The sequence below is a fragment of the Pipistrellus hanaki genome, assembly GCF_964339955.1.
Source record: "Pipistrellus hanaki genome assembly, chromosome: 3".
NCBI lineage: Eukaryota > Metazoa > Chordata > Mammalia > Chiroptera > Vespertilionidae > Pipistrellus > Pipistrellus hanaki.
The window spans coordinates 14,194,189-14,220,453 of record NC_140505.1 but is presented as its reverse complement, the minus strand read 5'-3'; the positions used below and the strand labels follow the sequence as shown (position 1 = coordinate 14,220,453).

The 26,265-nt window shown below is 51.7% G+C and overlaps 2 protein-coding genes across 2 annotated transcripts in view; one reads left to right on the top strand and one right to left on the bottom strand.

Annotated features, from left to right (window-relative positions):
• Nucleotides 1-286: 286 nt before the first annotated feature.
• On the top strand, nucleotides 287-17,343 carry DUSP4 (dual specificity phosphatase 4). The gene is made up of 4 exons (XM_084876262.1): nucleotides 287-1,120; nucleotides 10,657-10,802; nucleotides 12,361-12,580; nucleotides 13,248-17,343. The coding sequence occupies exons 1-4, from the start codon at nucleotides 706-708 to the stop codon at nucleotides 13,631-13,633; spliced, it is 1,167 nt and encodes a 388-aa protein (XP_084732388.1). The 5' UTR covers nucleotides 287-705; the 3' UTR covers nucleotides 13,634-17,343.
• A 3,176-nt stretch (nucleotides 17,344-20,519) lies between these two features.
• The window catches only part of TNKS (tankyrase), a 150,462-nt gene continuing 144,716 nt past the window's right edge, over nucleotides 20,520-26,265 (bottom strand). The window contains exon 27 of the mRNA XM_084877032.1: nucleotides 20,520-26,001. Coding sequence (XP_084733158.1) covers nucleotides 25,915-26,001 — 87 coding nt within the window. The 3' untranslated portion in view covers nucleotides 20,520-25,914. The remainder of the gene's footprint in view (nucleotides 26,002-26,265) is intronic.

The window sequence follows — 26,265 nt, the reverse complement described above, 5'->3', positions numbered from 1 at the left end:
GGTCGGAGGCCTCCTCCTTCTCCCTCCTCCCTCTCCCTCCTCCCGGCCCGGGTTTTATGAATGGGCCTGGCGACCAGCGCCCGGCGGCCTGTTTACTCCGTTCTTTGTGACGTCGCGGCCTCGTGACCGAGCGCGAGCGGCGAGCGCTCCATCCATTCACGCGGGCGGGAGGGGGCGGGGGAGCGGGCCGGGGCGGGGAGCCCGAGCCCGGGGCGGGCGGGGGGCGGGAGGCCCCGATGTGAAGGGGCGGGGCCTCGCCAGGTAGTCCGGACTCGGCCCGCTCCCGGGGGAGAGCCGGGGAGCATTAATACATCGCTAAGCGGAGGAGGGAACTCTGGCTGGGGCAGCGCGCCGAGCTCCGGCTGCTCCTCCCGGGCTGCGGCGGCGGGAGAAGCCCGGCGGGCAACATACAAAGAGGCCCGGGCAGAAGGGAGCCCTCGGCCCGCTCCCGTCCACTCGGCCCCCTGCCCCGCCGCCTCCCCCTCGCACCGCTCGGACTGTTAAGTGACTGCGGGGACCGCGGAAGGAAGGAAGGAAGGATCCCGGGGACAAGACGGTCTCCGGTGTGAATCCCGGGGGGCCAAGTTTCTGGCCACTTTTGCACGCGCCCTGCTTGAGCCCTCGCCCGCTCCTTCCTGCAGCCCAGCTGTCCCGGCTGCTCTTCGCCTCCTCGCGTGCCAGCAGCAGCCCCGGTCCCCGGCCACCATGGTGACGGTGGAGGAGCTGCGGGAGATGGACTGCAGCGTGCTCAAGAGGCTGATGAACCGGGACGAGAGCGGCGGCGGCGGCGGCGCCCTGGGGCTGCCGAGCGGCGCCAAGTGCCTGCTGCTGGACTGCAGGCCGTTCCTGGCGCACAGCGCGGGCGCCATCCGCGGCTCGGTCAACGTGCGCTGCAACACCATCGTGCGCCGGCGGGCCAAGGGCGCCGTGAGCCTGGAGCAGATCCTGCCCGCCGAGGACGAGGTGCGCTCCCGCCTGCGCTCCGGCCTCTACTCGGCCGTCATCGTCTACGATGAGCGCAGCCCGCGCGCCGACAGCCTCCGCGAGGACAGCACCGTGTCGCTGGTGGTGCAGGCGCTGCGCCGCAACGCCGAGCGCACCGACATCTGCCTGCTCAAAGGTGAGCGCGGCGCCGGGTGCGGGGTCCGAGGGCGTGTATCCGGGCTGGACAGGCGGCCTGCGTCCGAGTGGCCGGGGGAGGAAGTGCCTGGAGGAGGGACTCGTGGCGGCGGGGGGATCCTCGCGAACCCCTTTGTGCGCCCCGGTGTGCACGGGGGCTGCCCGGGTTTGGGGCGCGCTCCAGAAGTCCTCGGGGGGACGGCGAGGGCGCGTTTCCTCCTCCGTCACCTGCCATCCCGCACCCTTCCTGGCGGCCGTGCGTTTGTTTACACCCGTTAACGGTCCGGCGCCTCTTCCGCGTTTGCTCGCCTCCCAGGGCAGTGCCCCTAAGTGTCCCTGTGCGTGCGGGTGGGCTGGGACAGGGGAGGCCTGCGGGCTTGGCGTGCCCAGGCCCTGGACTGAGGTCGGACCCCGGGAACCCAGGAGGCGAGGAGAGGGTGCCGGACGGCGAGCGCGCCAGTTCCATCGGGAACCTGCCCTTGGGAAATGCACCAGGAAGATCGGGGTGCGGACAGGACGATAAGCGATCTGTGTCCCCCTCCTCCCCCTGCCCCGCTGTCGCCTGACTCCGAGCGCCTCCCGGAAGGTGGTCCGCTCCCTCCGCTGCCGAGCGAGCCCCGGGCCCCGCCGGCGCGGGAGGCGGGGGGAGTGTGTGTGTCTGGGGAACGCCAGGCGGCAGGACAGTGCCCGCTACATAGTCAGGCAGCGGAGGAGGACCTTTTGTTCAGACCCCGTTCCGGAGGGTCGGGTGGAAGGCGTGCTTGGTGTAAGGGAACCCTGGTGGAACTCTTTGGGGAGGAGGATCTGGCCGTGCCGTCCATGGAGCCCGAGGGGAGGTGCGCATACCGCACCTGCGCTCCCGGCCCAGCCGCTGCCCCCGGGGGCCCCGGCGCGGGAGGAGCCGCGGGGCGCGGGGAGCCAGGGCGCCCCGGGCCGCGATGCGCCCCAGCTCCGGCCGCCGCAGCCGCGTTCCTCCGCCTCGTCCGTGCCGCGGCCCCAGCCGGGGGGCGTCTCAGTCTCCAGCCTTCAAAGAGCCGCTCGGTTCCTCCCTGCTTTCCCTTCCTCTCTCGGCCCGCTCGCCCGGGAGGAAGGGCGGGGGGGGGGGGGGAATAGATGGGGGGGGGGGGGGAGAAGGGCGGAAACCTCTCCCCGCCGCCCGGTCCGAAAGGCTCCGCGGAACTGCCCGGTGGCGACGGGCCGGGCTGCCCTGGCGAACAGCGGGGGGCTTTGTTCTCGGCAGTTGTTTCCTGGCCATTTGACCTGTCAGCTGCTGGGGAAACGCTGCTGCCGTTGACCTGTGGCTGAACCACGAAGGCGATTTTGCTGATTTTTTTCTTTCCGTGGGAGGCTGCCTTTTTGCACCTCCGGTGGAGCCCGGTCCTCCTCCCTCCTTCCCAAAGCGCTTCGGGAGAAAGTGCCAGGGAGGGGCCGGCGCCGCGGGGACCTGTGTCCGGTCCAGGCCCGGTGAGACCGTCCGTGCGGGCGCTGGAGGGACCAAGGGGAGAAATTGCTTTGGGATGAAAGTCCCTTCGCTTGGAGGGGGGCGGACGGGTGTTCTGCTTGCCGCGCTGCCCTGGGCTTCCTCCTGATGGAAGGGCAGACCCACGTGGAGTCTGAACTCGTTTTTGTTTTTAATTTTTCTTCCTGGAAGAAATCCGGAGGGACCGCCCCAGAGAGGCAGCTGGGGACCTTGGCCCTGGGGCTTCCGGGCGGGCACGCAGACACTTAGGCCCCCCTCCCTGGATGCATATTTTTAAAGTTTCCTCCTCTGGCTTGCGGCATCCCCCTGGGTCCCTCCAACCCCATCGGGGGAGAGCAAAGAGCCAGATCAGACCAGCCATTCTGCACGAGGCAAATGCTAATGTATAGACTGGGTAGGACCGGAGCTTCTGGGTAAAATGACGGTCCCCTGGCGGCTGGCGAGGCGCCTGGCCCACTGGGAAGCGGCTCTCCAAGGGCTGTTGCCTCCCAGGCCTGCACTGCCTCCTGTTGTCCGACCTGGTGCGGCCGGCGGGGAGGACAACCCTATGCATCTCAGAGTCCACAGACTCCCTCTGAGATGCAGAGTGTCTGGGCCTGGGTCTCAGGTTCAACCTGTCTCTTCAGGAGCAGGTCTTGGGCGTAGCCAGGAGGGGCCTGGACGGCTGGAGCAGAGGGAACCTGCCTTTAGCAGCCCAGCCTGGCATTCTCAGGGTGGCCCGGATCTCTCAGCTGGTTCTGTGGCTCCCAGCTGGTTCTGTGGCTCTCCTAGCTGGTTCTGTGGCTCCCAGCTGGTTCTGTGTCTCCCAGCTGGTTCTGTGGCGCTGGCAGGCTGTCTTGGAGCTTGTTACCTGGGTCATCATCTGGTTAACTGAGCTTATGGTCATATATGTGCTAAGTAGAGGCCCTCTTAACACAGTTCCTCTTCCTTCTCTCTGCCTTTTCCTGGAAAAGGCTCTCACCCCGAGGACAGAAAGGAATTGGGCAGCGTCTGCCTGCACACGCCTGGGGAAGGTGCAGTGTTGGGGAGGAAAGCAGTGGGTGCCTCCTGCACCCCCAGCTGAAGGCAGCGGAGTGGAGGCCATGCAGGTTGTGGGGTGGGATAGGGAGCTAAATAAAGGGGAACATGGGAAAAAGCCTTAGATAATCTTCAGTCAATACCTGAATTGATTAGGGGTTCACTCATTTGGTTCCTGGTTGCATTATCCTTCCTGGCCAAAGACTATCTAATTCTACCAATTATAATTCCGTTTAAAATTTTGATTTTTCTATTTCTCTTTGACGGGGCAGTTGCAGGTGGTTCATAACTAATACCAAAGGTACGAATTCAGAGTTAGGAGTAAACTTTCCTTAATACCAATAAAATGCTGCCAAGTTTTGCTAAAAGAAATAACCCAAATCACTATGTTTTTCTGGTCCTTTTTTTTTTTTTTGCAAGTAAAATTCCCATTGAGGTAAATCTTTTTAAAAAGCTAAGTTTATTTAAAATCTTATGAGGTATTTTAAAGGACAGTTTAGAAATTTCAGTTTTTCAGCTTTTATTACAATCCACCTCTCCTTTCAAATCCCCCTTTCCTTCATAAATCCTTGGAGTAGGGTTTTAGACACCCCACCCCCTCCCCCCCCCCCCCCCCCACACACACGCCTTGGTCATTAGAGAAAGACAAAAAGAGATTTTTTTTTTTTTTTACTCTAATGGAAGTCATTCCTTATCTCCCATCTTCCCCAAATAACAAATCAGTCTGTTATGCAGAAGATTTCAGAGTTTTCGAAACATTATCTTTCCTTTTTCCTGTCTAAAATTCATCTCAGCTCATGACCGTTGTGAGTCCTTCAGGTTCTGATAGAAAAGCTGAGGAAGTGAGAGGTTCCACCAGGTTTTCCAGCTGTTCACTCCCGGTTGGAACTCATGGGCCCCATGGGCTCCAGTCCTGACCAACCGTTCAGAGGCTGACAGCGCACTTTCTGTAGAAAACAGCCACCGAGGGCGAAGGACAGGGTTTGGGGCTCAGCCAGCAGCCCTGGTAACTCTGGTGACTGTCTTCTGCCTTGTCTCACTCTGTCCCTACTTGTCCAGCCCATCTCAGGTCTCCAGGAGGTTAACAGCAGAGCCTCAATTATGGGGGGGGAAGGGGGGGGGGCGGCGGAAAGGAGGGGAAGAGGATGCTGAGTGAGGTCGCACACCTCTTCCACCCAAAGGAACTGGCTTTTCTCTTTACAAATAAGACAGTGCCTGTGACAGCCAAGGATTGTTAGAATTAAAAAAGAAAAAAAGTAGGCTCTAAAGTAGGGGTGTCGAACTCAATCAGAGAAGGGGCCAAAATCTAAAATCCAGCCTAAATCGCGGGCCGAATGGTTTACTGAACAGTCATAAACTGACAATGTCATAAACTGACAGCGGAGTGCAGTGATGACAGCGCGGTGCGGGCCACATTGCAAGGCCTGGCGGGCTGGATTTGGCCCGCGGGCCTTGTGTTTGACACATGTGCTCTAAAGATAAGTTCTACCCCCAATTGTAATTTGTTAGAGTTATAACGAATGAAGCAAACTCATTACTTTTTGCATCATTTGAACTGGATGCTTCCAACACAAAAGTAACTTACAGTGTCCCTGTAAATTGAGAGTGAAAACATCATCCTTACTAAGCCCATCACAGCTCCCTTGGGCTTGTCCCTGGTGCTTATCACCCACCAAGACGGCTGCACGAACGCTGAGGGAGGGAGGGCGGGCTTTTTCAAGGAGCCACGACCTTTCTTTAAGAAGTCAGGCCCTCTGAAACCAGATAGCTGGCCTTACTGGGAGGCAGTTCCCGCCTAACAGAGAGGAAGTCTGACAGGAAGGAAAGTTCACTCTGGGACGGAAGCCGGCTTGCTGAGCCCGGCAGACAGAACAGGACTGGGACAAGATCCAGACAAGATGCAGCCGAGTGGGGCCTTAGGTGTCCGCCAGCTGTCGACCCAGGGTGGGCAGGTTTTCGGCGAGAAGCCCACGTAAGTACCATTTAATAACTGAAAACCGCCCAGCATTCCATGGGTGCTTACTGAGTCCACACCCACCTCACGGGAAGTGCTCAAAGCCAGATGACCTTCAAATGACCTCAGGCTTTGTTGGCAAGATATGCTTTGTGTTGATATGATGTCTCTGGAGAGCCAGGCCCCGGGCCCTGACTGTGAAGGGGTGAGGTGCTGAGTGTTATGGGGGGGAAAGCAGCAGCCACATGAACATTGGTGACCCGGGTCTTTGCCATCACAGACCTCATTTAAGGGCCCTATTATGATGATGGGATCAGCACCGCATCAGCCTGTCCTTTCCGAAGCACCTTACACATACCCTCCCAGCCCTGCATGGAGGACAGCCGGCCATCATTGTCGGTAAACTCCGAAAAGTGCATTGCTGTGCGAGTGTGTGAGAAAAGGAGAGCATGGAGTTGAACTAGAAATGTTCCCGAATGAAGTTGGCTGAGATAGTGTATCCCCCCAAAACAGTCCAGTTTTAAACGTAAGATGAGAAAATCAGAACTGTAAGGCTAGAAAGCCTCTTATTAAACAAGAACACGGGAGAAACAGGTCCAAATGGGCCGGAGTACATTGTGGGATGGCATTCAATAGGGCATGGAAGCAGCAGGCGGAATCAGCAATGAGATTGTTTTAAGGTAACAATGCGGATCTTGCACATCATGTCCGAGTGTCGTTTGCAAATAAGTAAGTTGTGGCCATGGAGGAATTCAGAGGAGAGAGAGTCTGAGACCCTTCTGTTCTGAGGGCGGGAACACAAGGGTCAGGTCTGTGTGCACCTGCAGGAGGCACGGGGTCCGGCCCAGCCCGCAGCGTCCCGCTGGAATAAGCCTCCTTCTCCTAAGGTCTGGATAAAACGTTGTGTTTAAAATGGAGCTCTCACAGCGCTGTGGCTCTGGTGTCTGCGTGGGTTTGGGAGTGAGGAGGGGAGCACCGGGGAGCCTGGGGGCATCTTTTGAGGCCCCCCTCCCCCCATGCCCCCAGTAAGAATTCATTTCCATTTCCGCCCTGACCCAGTACAGGGATACACAACTGAAACCAGAATTCATGAAATGATAGCAGCTTTAAATGCCAATGCATTCCAGTAGCTCCTATTTTATCTCGTTAAGTTTAAAATGCTGGTCACCGCTCCTCAGGACAGCCTGGAGGTAGGAGAGCACTGGAAAGAAGTGGGGTTCGGGGAAATGTCAGCCGTGTTCCGCCCGGGAGGTTTTGCATGAAAACTGTGTGTTTGCGAGCCGCCACCAGCAAGCAGGCCGAGCCCTGGGGGAGGACCGCCAGGGAGGCAGAGCTGGGCCAGCCCAGGGTGGGCTCCAGACAGCTGGGCAGAGGCCGCCTCGGAGACCAGTGGGCTGATGCTGGCCCTGCCCTTCCCTGGGGCTGCCCTGCCCCTCAGCGTCCGTCCTCTTCTGTAAGATTGGAACTGGTCACACCTTCCCCAAGGTGTGACTGGACACACGTATGGGAAGAGCCTGGCGTGGTGAGCATCTCCTCTCAGGAGTGCCCGTCATTTTAATGAGCACGGATCCGGTACCCTGGATGTGGCCCTGTAGGGTAGACTGGAGGTTCTAACTTGCATGAGTCCATGGACCCCACTCGCCTGCATGGTCCTGGCCTGAGGGCAGCCACCTGCCACCTGCCCCCCCAGAAGACACTCCTTTGTAACAACCAGCCGCACCCCCAAAAGCCACAGCTCTGGAAGGAAAACCCTTTTCATTGCTGCCGCCATCACGGAGGTGATCCTTCTGTGCTCCTGTCCCTCCGGCTGATCTGCTTCTTCACTGACGTCCCTCTCTGCTTGTTTTTTAAACGCCCGCCAGAGGGCACTGACTTTCCAGCATGTTTCTGTTTTGTTCTAAGAGTGTCTTTTACTGGCCATTTCGGGTCTGGCCTCTGGGTCACCTCTGTCTTGTCCCCCCACCTGCCACACCCCCGGGTCAGCCTCTGACTCGGTTCTCTGCACCTCCCGGTTGATGGAGACTGAGAGGCAGTGGATGTCCCAGGCCGGGAAGGGTCCCCAGTTCAGAAGTGTGGTGCCTGTCCTTCTGCTGGCAAAGCATGGGGTCTGAAGACTCCAACTGGAAACCACAGTGAAGCCCAGGAGGAGGAGGTGGCCCAAAGCCTGGGAAGTGGCCAGGAATGCTGGGGTCCCCTTGTAGGTGCCCAGAAAGGAACCTTCCTTATGCCTCTCCCTGAGGCCAGGCACACACTGGCCGTCCCAGTCAGTCCTCATGCACTGCTAGTGCGGCTGTTCCAGCACAGTGTGTGGAGGAGGAAGAAGCTCAGAGCAGCGGAGTGCCCCCCCCTAACCCGTGAGTCTGACTGCAAAGGCTGTAAGGCTGTGTCCCCTCCAGACTTCAATCCGGTGCCCTTCCTGTATCATCTCATCAGTGGGAAGAACATTCTTTTTTTTTTAAATATATTTTTATTGATTTTGGAGAGGAAAGAAGGAAAGATAGAAACATCAGTGATGAGAGAGAATCATTGATCGGCTGCCTCCTGCATGCCCCCTACTGGGGATTGAGCCCGCAACCTTGGGCATGTGCCCTTGACCCAAATTGAACCTGGGACACTCTACTGAGCATAACTGGCTAAGGCGGGAGGAACATTCTTTCATCCACTTGAGGCTCCTTGCCCTTCTGCTGCCCTCGAGTGCTCCTCTCTGTGACCTGGAGCCAGGCCCTGGCACTCCTGGCACGCCTGTGACTCCGCCATTCGCTCTTGGGTGGGTCCCCTGTCCAGGTGACCGGCTTCTGGAGGGCACCACTCATTGCTTACATTTCTTTGTGTGTATGCGGGGCGGGGGGGGGGGGGGGGGGGAATGTGTTTTAATAGCTCAGCTTCCATAATAAACAAAAGGGTCATTTTATTTGGAAAATTTCAAACCCTCTAGAAATATACAGAGTCACATGTGATGACTTTTAAAATTTTTATTTAATATATTATTTTTTAAAAATATAACTTTATTGATTTCAGAGAGGAAGGGAAGGGAGAGGGAAAGAGAAATAGGAACATCAATGAGGAGAGAGAATCATTGATCAGCTGCCTCCTGTGGCCCCCCCCCCCCACTCTCCCTCCCCTGCCGGCCCCCCGGGAATGGAGCCTGCAACCCGGGCATGTGCCCTGTCCAGGAATTGAACTGTGACCTCCTGGTTCATAGGTCTACGCTCAACCACTGAGCAACTCCGCTGAGCTGCATGCTGACTTTCTGTATAGGCATTCAATATGGTCTGTTGACTGATCCATTTCCCTTTCTACTTTCTCTGAAGCGGGAGGAAGCATTTATAAGGTTTCCCATCCCAGATGTTTGTGGGGGAGGGGGGCACAGCAGTGTCGGCAGCTGTATAAGGAAAAGTGGGGACAGAGGGGGTGATAATGGGAGGGAGAGTAGGCCGTGTTGAGGTCACTGCTGAGCCAACCAACCCCTGACACTGGCACCACGGGTAGGCCCCTCTGCAGGTTGTCTGTCCAGGGAGGCTGGTCATTGTGACTCAGCAGGAGCAGGTGCCTGTGACCGGAGAGATAGCCATTTATATCCTGGGGAGGGAGGGGGGGAGGGAAGGAGGGAGGAGAAGGCCTCCCGTCAGAGCCTCCGGTCAGAGAGGAAGAAATGCATGCCCTGTTTCTGTAAGCCTTATGAGGTGGCAAAGAATCAGCTTCTGGGGCGGAAATTCTGGGCAAGAAATTGACTAACCATCACATGTCAGCATATTGGAAGATTACGATGCATGTTACAGGGAACAGTGGCACCATGTCACTTAGTCACCAAGATTTAAAGGTACTAGCTACACATGTGACCATCCATTGAAGGGGTCCATGAGAATAGTTGTCCCACAACATGCAGACCCTACTGAATTATCTTTAAGTAAGTTGATGGGTTAAAAAATTAGATATAATTGACATATAACATTTGTTTCAGGTGTAAAACATAATGATTCGATACTGACTATATTGGCAAATGATCACCACAATGAGCCTACGTAACATCTGTCACTGTCTAGGGTTTAACTTTTTTTTTTTTTTTTTTCTTGTGATGGGAACTTTAAGATCTAGTTTCTTAAAGCAACTTTCAAATGTGCAATACAATATTAATGGCTTCAGTCACCAAGCTGTACATTATATCCCAGGACTCATTTATCTTACAACGGCCAAGTTTTGATCCCCTTCATCTTCTGAATTAATGTGCAACCCATCTTTGGTCCTATAGAAACTGCAAAGTGCACACCCAAGCAGGGCCAAACACGGAGGGTAGATGGTCAGGTACTGCAGAGCCACGTCCAGAGGTCACAGGATCCGTCACAGGATCCGAGGCTGAGCATGTCTCGTCTCAGAGTGGCTTCCTGCCTGCTTGCCTCTGCCCAGCCGGGCCTCTCTGCTTGGCACTGACACCATTCCACACATTTATCTCTTTTCCATGAAAAGATCTCCCTTCCCCGGAAGGCGATCTCACGGATGACCATCCCAGGGCTTAGCAGCTCTCAGGTCAGGAAATCCTCCCTTGCCCCAAACCTGTGTGTGTAGCACGAGGGGTTTATGTAGATTTAAGCCCATTTCCTCTCGTTTTGGCCCCTTGTCTGTGGAACAGCTGTTTGCAAGGCTGGACGACTGGCATCCGCTCTGCTGCTGAGATCTAGCAGGGCTCCTGCCAAGACTAACCTTTCTTCTCCCCGCACTGAAGCTCTCCAAAGGAAGGGCTAACGTTGGGGAAGGACAGACATCTTTGCAGGTTTCTTGTGTTTATCGACACCCAGCCTATTCCATCACCCTCAGGAGCTCTTCTGGAAAAAAAGGCCCTTCTCCTCGCCCCCTGTGCACCTTCCTCTGTGTCTGTATCCCAAACCGAGACTGGGAAAGCTTACCCTCCTGGCTTCGGCATCTCTGGAAAAGGCTCCATAGCCATTATCGCTGGGCCCACAGCGCCACCCAGTGGTGAATGCAGAGACAGCTCTCCTCACTCAGTGCAGGGATAGGACTCCAGTTCTTGGTGGTTTCCCCGCTCGCTGGCTTAGTGACCCCATTAACCCGCACGTCTTTCTCCTCACAGGTGGCTATGAGAGGTTTTCCTCCGAGTATCCAGAATTCTGTTCCAAGACCAAGGCGCTGGCAGCCATCCCGCCCGCAGTGCCCCCCAGCACGGCCGAGGCCTTGGACCTGGGCTGCAGCTCCTGCGGAACCCCACTGCACGACCAGGTGTGCGGGCGCTTCTTTTCCGGGCTCTGCTTTCGGAGGCTTCGGATGTTGGGATGGGTTGTAAGGTGGGTTAGGAATAGGTTATTCCTTAGAATTCTTCCTAGAGCGTCGGCCCACAGACTGAAGGGTCCTGGGTTCGATTCCGGTCAAGGGCATGTATTTATTTTTTTAAAAATACATTTTATTGATTTTTTTTTTACAGAGAGGGATAGAGAGTTAGAAACATCGATGAGAGAGAAACACCCATCAGCTGCCTCTTGCACATCCCCCACTGGGGATGTGCCCGCAACCAAGGTAGATGCCCTGGACCGGAACTGAACCTGGGACCCTTGAGTCTGCAGGCCGACTCTCCATCCACTGAGCCAAACAGGTTCTGGCAAGGGATGTATTTTGGTTGCAGGTTCCCCAGGCCTGGTTGGGGTGCATGCAGGAGGCAACCAATTGATGTGTCTCACATCCCTGTCTCTCCCTCCCTTCCAATCTCTAAAAATCAATGGAAAGATATCCTCGGGTGAGGGTTAGTAACAACATTTAAAAAGTCCTAATTCCCTGATCAGCCTCTAGAGTTACGTGCAGACAAACGAGGAGGCTGCTGAGGCTGCACACGTGGCCAGCCCTGCAGGAAGCTGAGGGAACACCCTTCTTTGAAGGAGTGGCCTGTGGACCCCACCCCGGTCCCGAACACTCAGGCTGTCCCCAGTTATAAATGACAAATGGCCAGCCAGCTCTCCCCAGGAGAACCAGTGTAAGCCATTCTATTTCTTACAAGCCCACCCCTTCCAGCCCTTTTCCTGTAGATGGGGAGGGGTGAACTTACTCTGCTCCCCAAATTTCCCAGATTGCTTAGGAAATGGTCCTTCATTTAAGCCAAGGTCCCTCCTTTTGTCTGTGAGGCCGGCATGGCATCTATTTTTTAAAAACATATCTTATTGATTTTTTTTACAGAGCGGAAAAGAGAGAGATAGAGAGTTAGAAGCATCGATGAGAGAGAATCATCGATCAGCTGCCTCTTGCACACCCCCTACTGGGGATGTGCCCGCAACCGAGGTACATGCCTTTGACCGTAATTGAACCCGGGATCCTTTCAATCCGCAGACCGACACTCTATCCCCTGAGCCAAACCAGTTTTGGCAGGGCGTCTATTTTTGATGTAACAAGTGAAGAAGTATCCAACTAAGAACTCCCTAAACCACCCAACAGATAGCTCGGAGACGGGCAGGTGTAAGCTCTTAAAGGCACAGATGGTGGACCAGCCGGCCCTGTGCCTGTCTCTCCCTCCCTCACGGGAGAGGCTGCTTGACAAGGCTCTCCTGTCCTGGCTTCTCTGCAGGGGGCAACGCAAAGGCTAGAGGAGTCTCATGGGCCCCCGCTCCCTTCAGGAGCCTCCTCAGGATGAGGGACGCCCGGATGGGCTGTGTCCACGCATTCTCCCCAGGCCCGCGAAAGCCCTCTCCCTGTCCCAGCACCCAGCCCTCTCACTGTCCCAGCACCCAGCCCTCTTCCTGCCCGCTGTGCACTCACGATGTCGGGGCCTGTTTTCCCTCCCTCTCCGGTGCAGGGGGGCCCGGTGGAGATCCTCCCCTTCCTCTACCTCGGCAGTGCCTACCACGCCGCCCGGAGGGACATGCTGGACGCCCTGGGCATCACGGCCCTGCTGAACGTATCCTCTGACTGCCCGAACCACTTCGAGGGGCTCTACCAGTACAAGTGCATCCCCGTGGAGGACAACCACAAGGCCGACATCAGCTCCTGGTTCATGGAGGCCATCGAGTACATCGGTAGGCGGCCCTGGCGGGGACTGGGTCCAAGGTCCAAGGCCAGGTGGGCAGGGTGGTAGGGATCATTTTTAACTCGTGGGAGGGGAGAGGGGATGGGGAGGTGGTTCCCAGGATGTAGTCTGTCCCCCACTACACCCCACACCCTACACCCCATAGGAAGGCCTGCTCGTTGCATGGCGTGTTGGGCAGGGATGGGAAACCCCATCCTAGCTCCATGCTGCTAGCTTGCAGAGCCTTTGCCTTCCATGTCTCCAGACGCATTGACGATAAGGCTCCTGGGATGGTGGGGAGGACAAAGAAAGGGAGACATGAGTCGTCATTTTTATTTCTGCAAGAGGAAAGAAATCCTTGAATGTGCTGGGGTTTAGTATGCGTCTTTTCCAAACTTAATGCATGGGCTTGACTGTCTCAGAAACAGCCTAGGATGGTGGGGATTCTACAGCCCCTTCCCGTAGGGTCCTCCCTGCCCTCCTCCCATGGGCGTGCCCCACCCTCCGACACCTGCCCAGCCCCCCCTCCCTCCTTTCCTCCCCACTGCTGGCCAGGCCACCTGCCTAGGCATTCGGGGCAGATGTTTAGGGGAACTGCTCAGGCGGGGCAGGATGTTTGGGGGGCATGGGGCCGCTCAGGCGGCATTGGCCCTGACCTCCCCCCACCCTCCCCGCAGACGCAGTGAAGGAGTGCCGCGGGCGCGTGCTGGTGCACTGCCAGGCGGGCATCTCGCGCTCGGCCACCATCTGCCTGGCCTACCTGATGATGAAGAAGCGCGTGCGGCTGGAGGAGGCCTTCGAGTTCGTCAAGCAGCGGCGCAGCATCATCTCGCCCAACTTCAGCTTCATGGGGCAGCTGCTGCAGTTCGAGTCGCAGGTGCTGGCCACGTCCTGCGCCGCCGAGGCCGCCAGCCCGTCGGGGCCGCGGTGCGAGCGCGGCCCGGCCGCCGGCACGCCCAGCTCGCAGTTCGTCTTCAGCTTCCCGGTGTCGGTGGGCGTGCACGCGGCCCCCAGCAGCCTGCCCTACCTGCACAGCCCCATCACCACCTCCCCCAGCTGCTAGGGCCGCGGGGGACCCCCACCCCGGGGGCCTCCAGCGACCAACCGACCGACCTACCGACCAACCAACCGACCAGCCGACCAACCAACCGGTGGGGGCCACGGGCCGGCGGCCAGTTGGAACTGACCGGCTGGGGGGCAGGCCACCAGGTCCCTTCCATCATGTCTCCTCCCCGGCCCACCAGCGGCCGCCAGAATGGCAATAAGGACTCTGCACACCTGCGAACAGCCAGCACACGGAGCCCCCCAACTTCCAGCAATAACGCTGTCTCGCGGGCGGGGAAGGCCTCGGCCTGGTGTGTGTGTGTGTGTGTGTGTGTCCATGTGACCTTGTAGATGGGAATTTCTTACCTCATTTTTTTAAAGCAGTTTAAGGCTTGAAGTTAGGAAATCCACAGGCCCTGGCAAATTTTATTCAAGGGAGGGGGGCGAGAGACAAGGAGAAAACAAGTTTGCCCGAAGTGCCTGGTTCTGTGTGCTCGGCCCTTGTTGTTGTTGAGGTTACAGGGATTCTGTTTTTTCTAAAGGAACCTTTGAGGACATGGTTTTCCCTTCTAAGTCACAACCAGGTGAATGATGATGCTCCATAATAAAAGTATTTATTAAGAATGTCCGCGAGAATCTGAGCGCAGTGACTGTGGCATATGCTTCTGTGACGTCACAGAGGGCACCCGAGGCGGCTGACGTCACAGCGGCCAGGAGGTCAGTGGCACCCTGAGGGGAGCCAGGCTCGCATCTGATCCGCCTGGACTGGCACGGAGAGGCAGGCAGGGCGCAGAGGAGGAGGAAGAAAGGGAATTCGTTTTTAACAATTTGCCAGGCTGGTTCCCGGGCACGCGGACACGGAAGGACTTCAAACCGCAAACAGCACAGCCTTCTCTCTCGGATGCTCAATGATTCCGTTGGGCAGGTGGGGGCGCTTTTCTCATCCTCCCGCCGGAGGACTTGCAGGCCATCTGTGACACATGCCATATCCTATCCGGTGCTCTCCACACGCTGGGCGCAGTGCAGCTTGCCCTAGGCCCTCGGGGACACCAGCCAACTAGACACACGCCGGCAATGATCCCTTCGGAAGTGGGAACGCCACCTCTTCTCCTCTGCATACGGATGTGCGTTGGCGATTTCCATGTTAGGGGGGGTTACTTGGAGGGAAGTACGAGTTTAAATGCCTGGTTTAGGTGAATGTTTCCAAAGGCCCTCTTTTTTTAAAACAATATATTTTATTGATTTATCACAGAGAGGAAGAGAGAGGGATGATAGAGAGTTAGAAACATCGATGAGAATCATCGATCAGCTGCCTCTTGCACACCCCGCAACCAAGTCACATGCCCTTGACCGGAATCGAACCTGGGACCCTTCAGTCCACAGGCCAACACTCTATCCACTGAGCCAAAACAGTTTCGGCCAAAGGCCCTCTTTTGAATAAACAGGGGAGTGGACCCCACATTTCAGGTCTTCCTGAAGTCCAGGATGGCGAAAGCGTGGGAGGAGTTGGGGGAGATGCTTGGGTCCTAAGCCTGAGGAGGTGGCTGTGGGGTGCTGTGAGGGGCATTTGGGTGCCGTCTTTAGAATCCTGTTTTGAGAAATGCCACGTGAAGGGGCCTTCCACCCAGAGGAAGGGCTCTGGAGGGGGAAGGGCGCTTTCTGTGGGCTGGGCTTGGGGGGAGGGAGAGGGAACAGCTATGTGTTGCTTTTTCTGTAGTTCTGTGGAGCCGTGTTGTTTCGGAGTGCGGGATTAGAGGTCCTTGCAAACTTGTCTAGAAACGAGAGCATTTAAAAAAAAATTTTTTTTTAGTTCATGGAGAGTCTAGATCTAAATGAACATGCTTGCTCGCCCGGAAATAACGTCCAGCCTGAGTCAGGGCAGTGTTGGGAGGAGCTGCTAGGCCTGGCAGTCCAGACAGGACCCGGTTCCTTAGATTTTCTTCTGCGAACGTGAACTGTGCTGGCGTTCTCTGTCCCGCCTTTGTCAGGCCCCCTCTTCGGGTGGTGATGCCCGAGATTCCCTCCTTCCCTGGGAGCTGTGCAGCTGAATAGTTAGGGGTGAGGGGTGTGGGGCTGGGGTTCCTGGACAATGGGACTATTCAGAGACGACACAGTTGGACGTTCCCACCTTTTCCTTGATCCCTGGAGGTCTCCTCATGCTTTGTGATAAATGAGGCCAGGTGGGTTCTGCAGCTGAAGAAGCTAAGGATTCCAACCTGCTTAGGCCTGGAGGAGAGCTGCTCGAGGCGGGGAGGGAAAGGATACATTTGCCAAAACCTATGTATTCTGCTTCCCCGGTCGGTTCCAGCCCCATGGACAGGCGGAGCTCGGGACCAGCCCATGCAGGTCTTCCCCCGCTTTGCAATGCGAGTCTTCTAGCGCGGTGCCAGACTGCTATTTATAAAGCCATTTTCTGTGTCCTGACCACAGTGTGAGTCCCCAAACTCTCAGAAATAGCGTAGGGAGCTGGCTTGATTGGAAAAGGGGGTTTGGGGTGGTGGTTCTCTCATCATCAGAAGCCACTTGGACCACCACAGGGTGAGCCCAAATGGCCAGTGGCTTTCCGCAGACATCCCTCCCATGAAGTGGTTTCTGGTGATGAGGCATTTCTGTAACGGCCACTTTTCACTGGTGATCAGCTGTGCTTTCATGGGCTACCAAAGTCAGTAGACTCTGTATCTTCTGTAGACAGACCAAGGAGAGCTGCCAGTTCCCTTTCAGAATCTGCGGTGTAAGGGTGTTTTTTAGGGTATGTCCATTATACAACCAATAAGATGTTCACTACCAAAAACTCAAATAACACACCGACATGAGTAAGGGAGCGCTAAGGGACATGGACTTGGCTTCTCCTCGGAGCAGGATCAGGCCGAAGTCACCATGAGCAGGTGGCCTGGAGCGCCCAGCTTCAGTCCTCCTCTCCTGAGGCCATTTCTTCAGGCGCTCTTCCGGGTTGGGAAGCCGTGAGGGAGTTTTTAAAATCCTTGGTAGATGGACAGGGAGGTGGGATGGTTGGTTCAAATGTGACGGGAGGGGGCTGTGGGCCACCAAGCCCACCTTAAAGCAGTGGTTGGTTGCTTTGCCCTTTTGCATCAGCTGGGGAGCTTAGAAAACCCTGCTCCCAGCCTATCCCAGAACCAGCTAAGCAAGGATTTCTGGAAGAAGGCCCAGCCATCAGCATGCTTCCAAGCCCTGCAAGCACTTCCCATGCGGAACTCACGTTCAGGAAGCCCCTTGCTGGGTGGCAGGGTGCTGTTGGCGCTGGGTCTTGATATCCGAGCTCACGAAACCACCCCCAGGGGCTTTCAGTGCCAGCCTGGCTGAGGGTCAGGGTGGTTTCTCTCAGGAGCTCAAGGGGCATGTGATCTGAAGGGGCTACCATTTCACGCGTGAAAGCTGAACTGGGGAGAACTGTGAGGGAACTGAAGACAGTGTCTGCATGTTGATGTTTTTCCTTGGAAGTCTCCTTGTCTATCAAGACGAATGGAGAGTTTCACTTCTTTGCAGATATCCCTCCCATCTCCCAGGAGCACAGGGGCGACCCGACCTGTCCTTCCTTAGAGTTTATGAGTCATCCCAGGGGAAGGCTTCTTCACCACCGAGCAATGCAATACTTGTAACTTCTGTAAATAGCCCCATCTTCCAGAGTGATGTCATTTCTACATTTGATATGCTTGTATCTCTGTAGGATGTATATAGTGTAGGGGATTTTTTTTGTTTGGTTTTGTTTTTTTTAGAAAAGTCGACATGTCTGTTTTTATTTATTGCTAGAAAAAGATCATTTGACAAAAAATAAATGCATTTTCAACCACCTTTGGCTCGGGTGATCCTTTCCTTGGAAACTGTGCTGCTATGATGACTTGGAAGGGGGAGGAAAGATCTGGGCTATTTAACCATCTTCTGCACTTGGCACTACCTGTGGTGGCGGCCGGCTGGGAAAGTCAGTGAGCCCATTTCTGCTCGTGACCACCACTCAGGGATGGTGAGAGACCACCAAGAATTGAATGGTAAGAGACAGGGAGTGTCTTTCATCTGAGAATGTACTTTGTGCTCAGCACAGGATGGAGAGAGAAGGATGGCTCAGTGGCAGACGTCAATCTTAAACAGCCCAAGCACAGTGATTAGGGCTGCGACAAGAACGTAGAAGGGAGTCCCACTGCTGGGACACTCCTCCCCATGGAAGACATTCCCACACTGACTTTATGTCATCACTTTGGTCGATTGTATATGGCTTAAGTTTAGTAAATTCACCAAAAATCACTGAATCGCTTCAAATGGGTAGGTTTTATGGTATGTCAATTATACTCCAATAAGATGTTCACTACCAAGGATTCAAATAACAAATACATGAGTAAAAAGTTGTGAAGTTCCTCCCCCATATCCCCACCCTACATCCTGCTCTTTTTATTTTTAATAACCTAAAGGAACATTGGTATAATGACATTGAGACATTTATTTATGCATTTTATACAGTCATGTGTCTGACAGGATACTATTCGAGGCATTAGCCAGGATCTTTCCCCTGGGTGTTCCCTGCCCGCAGTCTGATCAGCCATTTACTCTTACTGCCCCACGTTAGGGATGGCTCTGGAGAACACAGAAATGGAAGAATCATCCTGTCTCTTGAGCTGTCAAGGCACAAAGCAATAGAGTTGGGCAAAGGTGCTTGCTCAGTCAGACCCTCCTGTGCTGGCGATGGTGGTGCCCCCCTGCACACACGGGAATCCCAGCTGGCTTTCCCATTTCAGGATGCACGGCCTGTATCTCACACAGTTCTGCTTCACCTTTTTTAATGGCTGCCTAATATATGATAATCCTATATAATAAAGGCTAATAGGCAAATCAACCAAATGGTGGAACAACAGGTCACTGTGATGCGCACTGACCAAGGGGCAGACGCTCAATGCAGGAGCTGCCCCCTGGTGGTCAGTGCGCTCCCACAGGGGGTGCACCACTCAGCCAGAAGCCGGGCTCACAGCTGCTGGGTGCAGCGGTGGGAGCCTCTTCCACCTCCGCGGCAGCGCTGAGGATGACCGACGAATGGCTTACCAATCAAGTTACTGGCCAAGAAAAATATGTGAAGAATCATATTAACAAAATGAAAACGTTACCTACATATTGTCTTAAGCTGAGCTGTTTTATTAGCCAGATGACAGGTGGAAATTAGTCAAATGAAGACATAAACCCACCTCCCCTCCACTTCTGCTGCTCAGGCCAGGTCTTCAGGGTAGATGCCAACCCAGAAAACCTGGCAGCCAGTCCAACTTAATGGGAACAGATGACCTTTAATTATTCCGAATGTAGCACCATGTTTCCCTTCTGCCTGGAGGCCTATTGGACTGCGATGACCCTAAAATCATGAGAGAAGTAGACAGAGCCAAATGGTAAAGGTTCACAGGTGTTACCACAATATGCTGGGCTGGCCCTAACCTGAGAACTGGGCCACAACAACCAGGCACTTCATGTGGGCAGTATCATTCCAACTCAGTTCTTCAGCTGGCCAGTGTGGTGCAGTGGTTGAGCATTGACCCATAAACCAGGAGGTCATGGTTTGATTCCTGGTCAGGGCACATGTCCAGGTGGCAGGCTCAATCCCCAGTAGGGGGTGTGCGGGAGGTGGCTGATCAACAATTCTCTTTCATCACTGGTGTTTTCTCTCTCCCTCTCCCTTCTTCTCTCAGAAATGAATAAAAACATATCACACACACACACCCACACACCCACACACACACACACACACACACACACACAGTTCTTCAAAATTTGCTGCCCAGGATGCACTGCCCCTTTATAGTAACAGGACTTAGTTTCCTAGGAAGTAATTTCCTGGTGAAAATACATCCAATCTAGCAAGTGATTTATAACCATTCTTTCCACCCCCACAAACACTTCCCAGTGCCTCCACAGGAGTTTTGGCTATAAAAGCAGGCCCTTGGAATCCTTCTGTTTCAATGACCAAACCAAGTTGCTGATATTCCAAGTTGTTTATTCATATTCCATTTGCTTTTTATGCACAGTTCAGACCATTTCTATTTCTAACACAGCAGTAACCCAAGGGGAGGACCTGAGTCCAGCGGCATTTAGAATCTGACCTCACCAGACACAGATAGAAAACCTTGCAGTAGCAGCAGCTCGCTGTCCGCATTCCCGCTTCAACACTCACAGTCCATACACAGTCAGGGTTTGGTGGTGTGTATCAGTCAGAACCACAGTTCATAGTGGGAAGAATTCTGGGATACAAAAGAAATTATTTCACCATTCAGTGCCAGTTTCTTCATTTTGCAGGGTTGGTAGGAAATGTATACGACACACCTGGTTCATTGTATGGGCTCAGCGAGAGCTACTGTTATTTGCAGGGCTGTCAGAGCTTCCAACTACGTAATTTATGTCTCCTGGTGGCTCTGACAATCCTTCTGGCAAAGGAATCGGATAAAATTCTAGCTTCCAATTCGCTATCTAGGGAATCACTAGGTGTGGAGAAAGGAGGGGCGGGGGAAGAAACCGTTTTCTCAGTGCTGTGTGCCAGGCGCTGTGTGAGGCATTTCATGCATCACCGGAGGCAGGCAGACCCTCTCCCTCCTCCAACGGCAGGTGCAGCGAGGGGCTCTCTGAGCACAGAGGTGGCAGGGCCTCTGGTCCACCCTGTTAACTGGTGCGAGGTCTGGCTGGGGCAGATGGCTCTGTTGCAGAGACATCTCTAAAAGCAACATGTGCTTCTCCTGCGGTCCTGAATGTCTGTCACTCCCGTATGCACTCAGAGGTGAGGATGAGGTGCTCCCAGCATGGAACACGCTAGAAAGTCAGGAGGAAAAAAGGCTGTTTGGGTTCAGGCAGTTTGAAGTCAGTTGTGTTAAGGTTGGCCAGGCTGAAATGAGCAGACAGGGAAATGAAAACACTCCAGAGCTAACTGCTGTCCATATATAGGATATTTGAAAAATGTTTTTATTGAATATTAAACAATTACAAGTACTGGAAGTTAGACATGTAGGCAAAGCACAATTACAGGTTAAATATAATCATAAAGATGCCTTAAATAGGAACCTACCACGCAGGCAGGCTAGCTCCTCGCTGCCCTCTTCTGGAAAGGAGAGGGGGACGGAGAAAAGGTCTTTCATTCTACGTGAAAGAGAGTGAAGGCTAGAAGAATTACATGCTGTAAGCCATCTTCTGTGACCAAATCCATAGGGTTGCCAGACTTAGTAAAAGAAAACACAATAAAGCAAAAAACCAGGCTGCTCAGTTAAATTTGAATTTCAGGTAAATAATAAAGAATATCTTTACTGTAAATAAGTAGCAAGTAATGCACCAAACATAGGTAAGCTAAACAATTATTTACCTGAAATACAAATTTAACTGGATGTCTCGTATTCTCTCTGGCAATCCTACAGACAGACAAACGCAGGAAAGAAAGGGGAGGGGACCGAAACCCTTGCCACAGTGGGTCACACAGAGACAAAATAAAACTACACCAACAGGGAACCAGAGTCACTACACTGGTACCACACAGACCACGACACGAGGAGAAAACACACGTACTATGCTAACTGCGGTTGCCGGAAGCATTGTAGATTTCCTCCCAGCTGACTTTGTAAATGTTTTTGAAAAACCTTGTTGAAAAAGTACCTTTTAAGTCTGTAGGCATCAAAGACAAACACTACTATCACAAAGACAGGATGAGCTTGAAACAATGGAAGCAGAAGCAGGCATATATGCACATGAAGAGTTTAAATATTTTGTGTAATGAATACAAGGGTTATATAGTCAAGGTCATCTTCTAGCTCTAGGCTGTTAGCCTGGCAGGTTTTGGTTCCTTTCTAACTTTTACTGTTGTGTTTTCCAGCTTTTTTATCCTGAACCGTGGGAGGGGCAAGGAGTGTGTGTGTGTAAGGGACTCCACTCTCAGAGTTGAACTGCATTTCTCTGCAAATGCTTTCAGGGTTGTCTGCAGAAATAGGCAGACAGATTAAAAAATAATAACAACAAAACAATTTGAGTTCTGGAGAACAAGAAATCCGTTTGAAAAGATGGATAGCAGGGTGGGGTGTGGAGATGTGAAAGTGTGAAATAGAAAATATAAGAGAACAAAGAGCCAAAATGCAGCCATCTCTCCAGTGTGAACGCTGTTTCAAAGGAGGCAGACCCACGGCGGATGCACACAACCGTCACACACGAGTATATCTGGTCTTAGAAAGTATAGGAAATCTTTAACTTCCTACTGCTTTTCACGCGTCCCCATGCTTTTTACTTTAAGATGATTGAAAATCAGCCTGGTCAACACTGAAATTCTACAAGGTATCGCTTGTGAGTTGTTGCTGTATCCCCCACATACACAAAACTTAGCAAGTTCTGAAATCTTTCTACATTTCTCTAAACAAGATGATTTGGCAAATGGAGGGTTTTAGACATAAAGAAAGGAAAATGGGCTGATTCTATCAGCTCTCTGCATGGAAGGGAGCATGACCTATGAAACATACCCTCATCAAACAAGCCTAACAGGTGTGAGATACAGAGACATACCTGGCTCACTGATACCCTCCAAACACCAAGAAACGGAATTCCAACTTTTTATTAGGATATAAAAGGCTCAAAAGTTTCTGCCATAGTTAAGGCTTTCTTAAGAAATATTTAATTGTGAATTAATTTCAGAATCCACAGTGTCTAAAGGAGCCTCACCTTTAAGGGCGGTTTAAAAAAAAAAAAAAAAAAGCATTTCCTTGTCCTATACTAGATGTGCCCAACCAAAGCTAAACATTATCTTCACAATTACTTTCTTTTCATTCCTGTCTTGATAGCAGACAAGTTTAACTTTAGTCTTGAAATAAATTTCTGACACACGAAACCCTGTATTAATGTCAGTTTTTAGTATTCCCTGAATGATTAAAATCTCTTTCACTATGCAATATATTATTAGCCCAAAAGAAAACTGTCACGCTATGGGCATTTTTTGGTAAAAAGGCAGATTATCACACAAATGGGGTCTGGACACACTGGGGAAAGGTGCTTAAAAATACTCACCATTCCTGTTTCAAAGAGTTTACAGAAATCCAGAGAACGCACATGTTTAAAAAGAAGGTGCGTGACATCCAATAACCATTGTGCAATTGGGAGATGTACTGAAACAGAAAAACTTAGCCAGCTCACTGCGTTCTCACGCTGTTCTTCCAGAGTACACCAAGTTTTGTTTTTCTGAATAAAGGCTATAATAATAGCATATTAATCTATATTACTTTATTTGCCACATTCAGGCATTTCTCAATGTCTATCAATGCACTGAGAGCAAAGAGAAATTAACATCAAGCTCCAAAGAACACAAGGATGCTGGTTCATGGAAACATCCTAATGATGTTTATTCTACTTGCTATTGAAAAGCTATCGATAGAAACTAAATTCCAAGAAGGAGAAGGTAAGTAACAATCCTGGTTGTACGGGTGTTATTTTGCAGAGGACTAAAACTCTGGGTTCCACACTATCATTTGTTTAGCGAAGCAGCAGGCCGAACACCTGGGTCTGGGTGTGATTTGGAAACAGAAAGGTACAGTCTCCTTTTGCAAGATTCAAAATGAAGATAGGAAAATGAGTGGAGACAAAGGTAACTAACTGCTGGCGCTATCTATTATATAATTCCAGACTAGCAGCCTGGGGAAAGGGGAGGCCAAATAGGAGAAAGAGTCCAGTACAGAGCACTTGTCCGCCTCAAGCATCCAGGCTGGCCATGCCTAGCACTGATGTCAGCACTGCAGTAGGGCTAATGGTGTCCAGATTCTCCCTCTCATTCAGTTTGGGTAACAGAGCGGCCGGTTCAGGAGAGGCCATGTTGGAAGTCCTCAACTTGCTAGTGTTTCTGTAGAGTATGCACGTATACAAGAACCTAAGTGGACTTCAGCCCAGTTCAATGCCATGCTTTTACACTCCAAAGGGTTTTTACACTGCTTTAGATGGGAATCCCAAATGTAACTGACTTGCTAATTTGAGTACACTCATGATGACCTTTGGTTTCCAAGTTTTGAAGACATGTACTTGGTTCCTGTGAGATGTTAATGAACCCATTCTCTTTAGCAGATGAATAATATGTACCTTTCTTCCAAGAACTACTATAAACTTGAATCATTATAAGACAAGAAGCACTGCGAATGTCTCCCTTACACGGCACCTTCACTCAGCACACAGAATGGACGATATATAACACCGGCAGTTTAAATACTGAACCACAGTTTGACTTCTCAAGTGTAAGGCTGAAGTTTAAAACTGGCACATCCATTAATCCAGTTAGCATGATGGAAATGACATACAACCATAGTCGTGTAGTGGCCTATCTTTTTTGAAAAGCTATAAAGCTTTTGGTTTCTATACCATATTAACCCTTTTACTTAACTAAAAATCACAGCTGTGTTTACCATTTTAAACTATGTCTAAGAGGGGAGATAATATACACTTTCACAGCCACTGAAAACTACACGGATGTCAATTTCACCAGCCCATTGTTACACAGCAAAACAGAAGGAAAGGGGGAGACAGCCCTCTTAATGAATATCAAACTTCAAAGCTCCCTATGGAATTCTAGTGATATTACACAAGGAGCCGAGACACACACACCCAGCCTGGCCACTGACACTTCATCAGAAGCAAAAAACGGAGGCTAATTCTTGATTTAATTTTGAGCTAGAAAACTCAAACTAATGCCCAGTGCCTAGTTCTAGCAACGGACTCAAGCCAGAGAGAAAGTGAAATGTATATTTTAAGAGCCTATTCTAGGAACTTTGCATGTAACTATTTTATTTTGCTTTAGGTGATTAAATGAGGTCACAGCTAAATCAGCCTGCATTAAAAAACAAATTAGTTTTCAGGACTTCAAGTTGGAATGGCAAGTTTGTGCCATCCTGTTTCTCCTTTTCTTTACCACATATTACTTTGCTTCAAAGCTGAGTAGGTGCACAGCATGTGAAAGTAATAAACCAATGCACTCATTTGATGTTAAGTGAAAAGGGCACGTGTAAGAACTGCACTAATTTTTTTACAAGTGTCTGTGCATTTTGCAAATGCTGATTAAACAAGCTAAACGAAGTAGTAACTTCATGAAGTAACAGCATGGCATTTCTCCATCTTCATTAAGAAAATAACTGAAAGCGCTTTGGTTTCAAGTTTTTGTTCTTGTCTATTAAGATGCTTGAAGATACCATTCTAAAATTTAGTGCAGGGACCTATCTAGACTATCTGAAGAACCTCACTCAAAATAAGCGCCAAATCTTGAGTAAACAAAGAAGTCCTTGCATTTGTGCCTATTTATCTGCTAAATAGGACTTACACACTAGCTTTCAACAGAGAGAAACAGTAAGTGATATTTCTGTGACTCCAATGAAGTACATTTTGACTGAATTTTGGTAAGGCAGCTGTTCTGGGACGATTCTGGCGGATTAAATGACGAGGGTTTTTTTCTTTGAGGCGTCCCCGCAGTCCCCTTCTGCTTCACCAGCACAGAACCATGGGCTCTTCGCAGGAAGCGCCCCCATCCCTGGCTCCGTTGGGCCCCAGCAGGTCTTGATGCCTCTGAGGCAGGCTTGGACCGGAGACAGCAGGCTCTCATCCTCTGCTTCTCTCACATTGGGAGCTCCAAGCCAGGCTGATGCTTGTGCCTTTTCCTTGTAAGACTGGCCAATCAATAAAAGGACTGAAACCTGATATCTTCCCTTTCCATCTTAATTGATGTTTATAAGAAGTACACATATAAATCAAAGTGGAAAAAAAAAAAGTGGAGACTAGTCTTGCTCAGCCAGAAGCTTAGGTTGCATGGCTAATGATTTAGTCAGTGAGACTTTGTGCAAAATATCATCAAGAAGGCTCCAGCTCATTATCAAAGTAAAAAAAAAAAAAAAGCCAATGACGCCTGTTTAGAAAAAACTAAGAGTGAGCCCGGGTATGCGTACTTGTTATATAAAAGGCATATATAACAAAGCAAATGTAGTGTGTAAATTGTGAACATTTGGGAACGTACTGTTTATGTTTTCTTTTTTTTCCATTTCCAAGTCTAGATCAAAGCAATCTTATTTTAGAAATGGATAACTGCAATGGAAGTGAGCCTGAGTTATATTAAAAGGCCGCCCCTGTAAACATTTCCTCAAAGGGAACAGCAGCAGTTGAGTATGTATCAGTTACTCATACTATATCCATCACTATAGCAATGCTTCATAATGACAAACAGCTTTCCTAGGCTGTCAGGGATTTATAGAATGTTGGTTTTGTTGGAAAGAGTCCATTCGAGTCCAGTCCTAGGCTTAAATCTGATCTGGCTTTACCAGTGGGCATTCACTAGGTCTTCTGCTCTGCGGCGGTTGCAGTCTGTGAAGGAGCTTCAGGCTTCATGATCTGGTACGTGATGAGATACTCTGGGTATGCCTGAAGGATAGGAAGGAAAAAGGTCACCCTTTTGGCAGCTACAGTAGTAAAGCCTTCCTTGATGTGAAAGCCTCAGAGGCTACAGATCCAAACCAATATTCTGCTCAAGGTCTACAAAGGCCATCCCATTAACAGGTGCCAGAAAGAGGAGATCCACCTATATATCTGCATATAAGCATACAAAGCCTACAATCTAGCAATGGTTAAGATGTTATGTGTGTTTGAATACTGTGCATTGGTTACACTGCACTCCTCCCTCATTAG

What these genes read in the sequence shown, in the direction of transcription:
- DUSP4 (XM_084876262.1), top strand. Translation starts at nt 706, where the DNA reads ATGGTGACGGTGGAGGAGCTGCGGGAGATGGACTGCAGCGTGCTCAAG. An exon ending in CGACATCTGCCTGCTCAAAG is followed by an intron (nt 1,121 to 10,656) that starts GTGAGCGCGGCG and finishes TTCTCCTCACAG; the next exon opens with GTGGCTATGAGAGGTTTTCC. An exon ending in GGAGGCCATCGAGTACATCG is followed by an intron (nt 12,581 to 13,247) that starts GTAGGCGGCCCT and finishes CCCTCCCCGCAG; the next exon opens with ACGCAGTGAAGGAGTGCCGC.